The following is a 375-nucleotide window of genomic DNA, read 5'->3' as shown; positions in this document are numbered from 1 at the left end:
CTGCTGTTGCTGCTGCTGCTGCTGTTGCTGCTGCTGCTGCTGCTGTTGCTGCTGCTGCTGACCTGATTCTCTCTACAAGTCTCAACAAAGCCTGTCTTGTGGACAAGGCCTCGACCTCGAAGCTGCCATTTTGCTGCTCGGCTTCATCCCCACTGCTGCTGCTGGTAGTGCTGGTGCTGCTGCTGCTGCTGTTTCTGCTGCTGGTGGTGCTGCTGCTGGCGCTGTCTGCGGTGCTGCACTGGTCATCGGGCAAGCAGACATCAGGGAGCAGCTGCTGCAGCAGCTGCTGCTTCTGCAGGCCGAGGACGTGTGGGGCAGCAGCAGCAGCAGCAGCAGCAGCAGCAAGGCCTTTGCCGGCCCTGCGCGCGGCAGCGG

At 62.4% G+C, this 375-nt stretch overlaps 1 protein-coding gene across 1 annotated transcript in view; it reads right to left on the bottom strand.

Moving 5' to 3' along the window:
* Nucleotides 1-375, bottom strand: part of ETH_00040990 (uncharacterized protein) — a gene marked incomplete at both ends in the record, with an annotated part of 1867 nt that overhangs the window by 222 nt on the left and 1270 nt on the right. The window contains one exon of the mRNA XM_013373939.1: nt 63-348. Within this exon, the coding sequence (XP_013229393.1) occupies nt 63-348 (286 nt within the window). The remainder of the gene's footprint in view (nt 1-62; nt 349-375) is intronic.

The sequence above is a fragment of the Eimeria tenella genome, genomic scaffold (assembly GCF_000499545.2).
Source record: "Eimeria tenella Houghton genomic scaffold, Eth_scaff1829, whole genome shotgun sequence".
Taxonomy (NCBI): domain Eukaryota; phylum Apicomplexa; class Conoidasida; order Eucoccidiorida; family Eimeriidae; genus Eimeria; species Eimeria tenella.
This window is presented reverse-complemented; position numbering and strand designations above follow the sequence as displayed.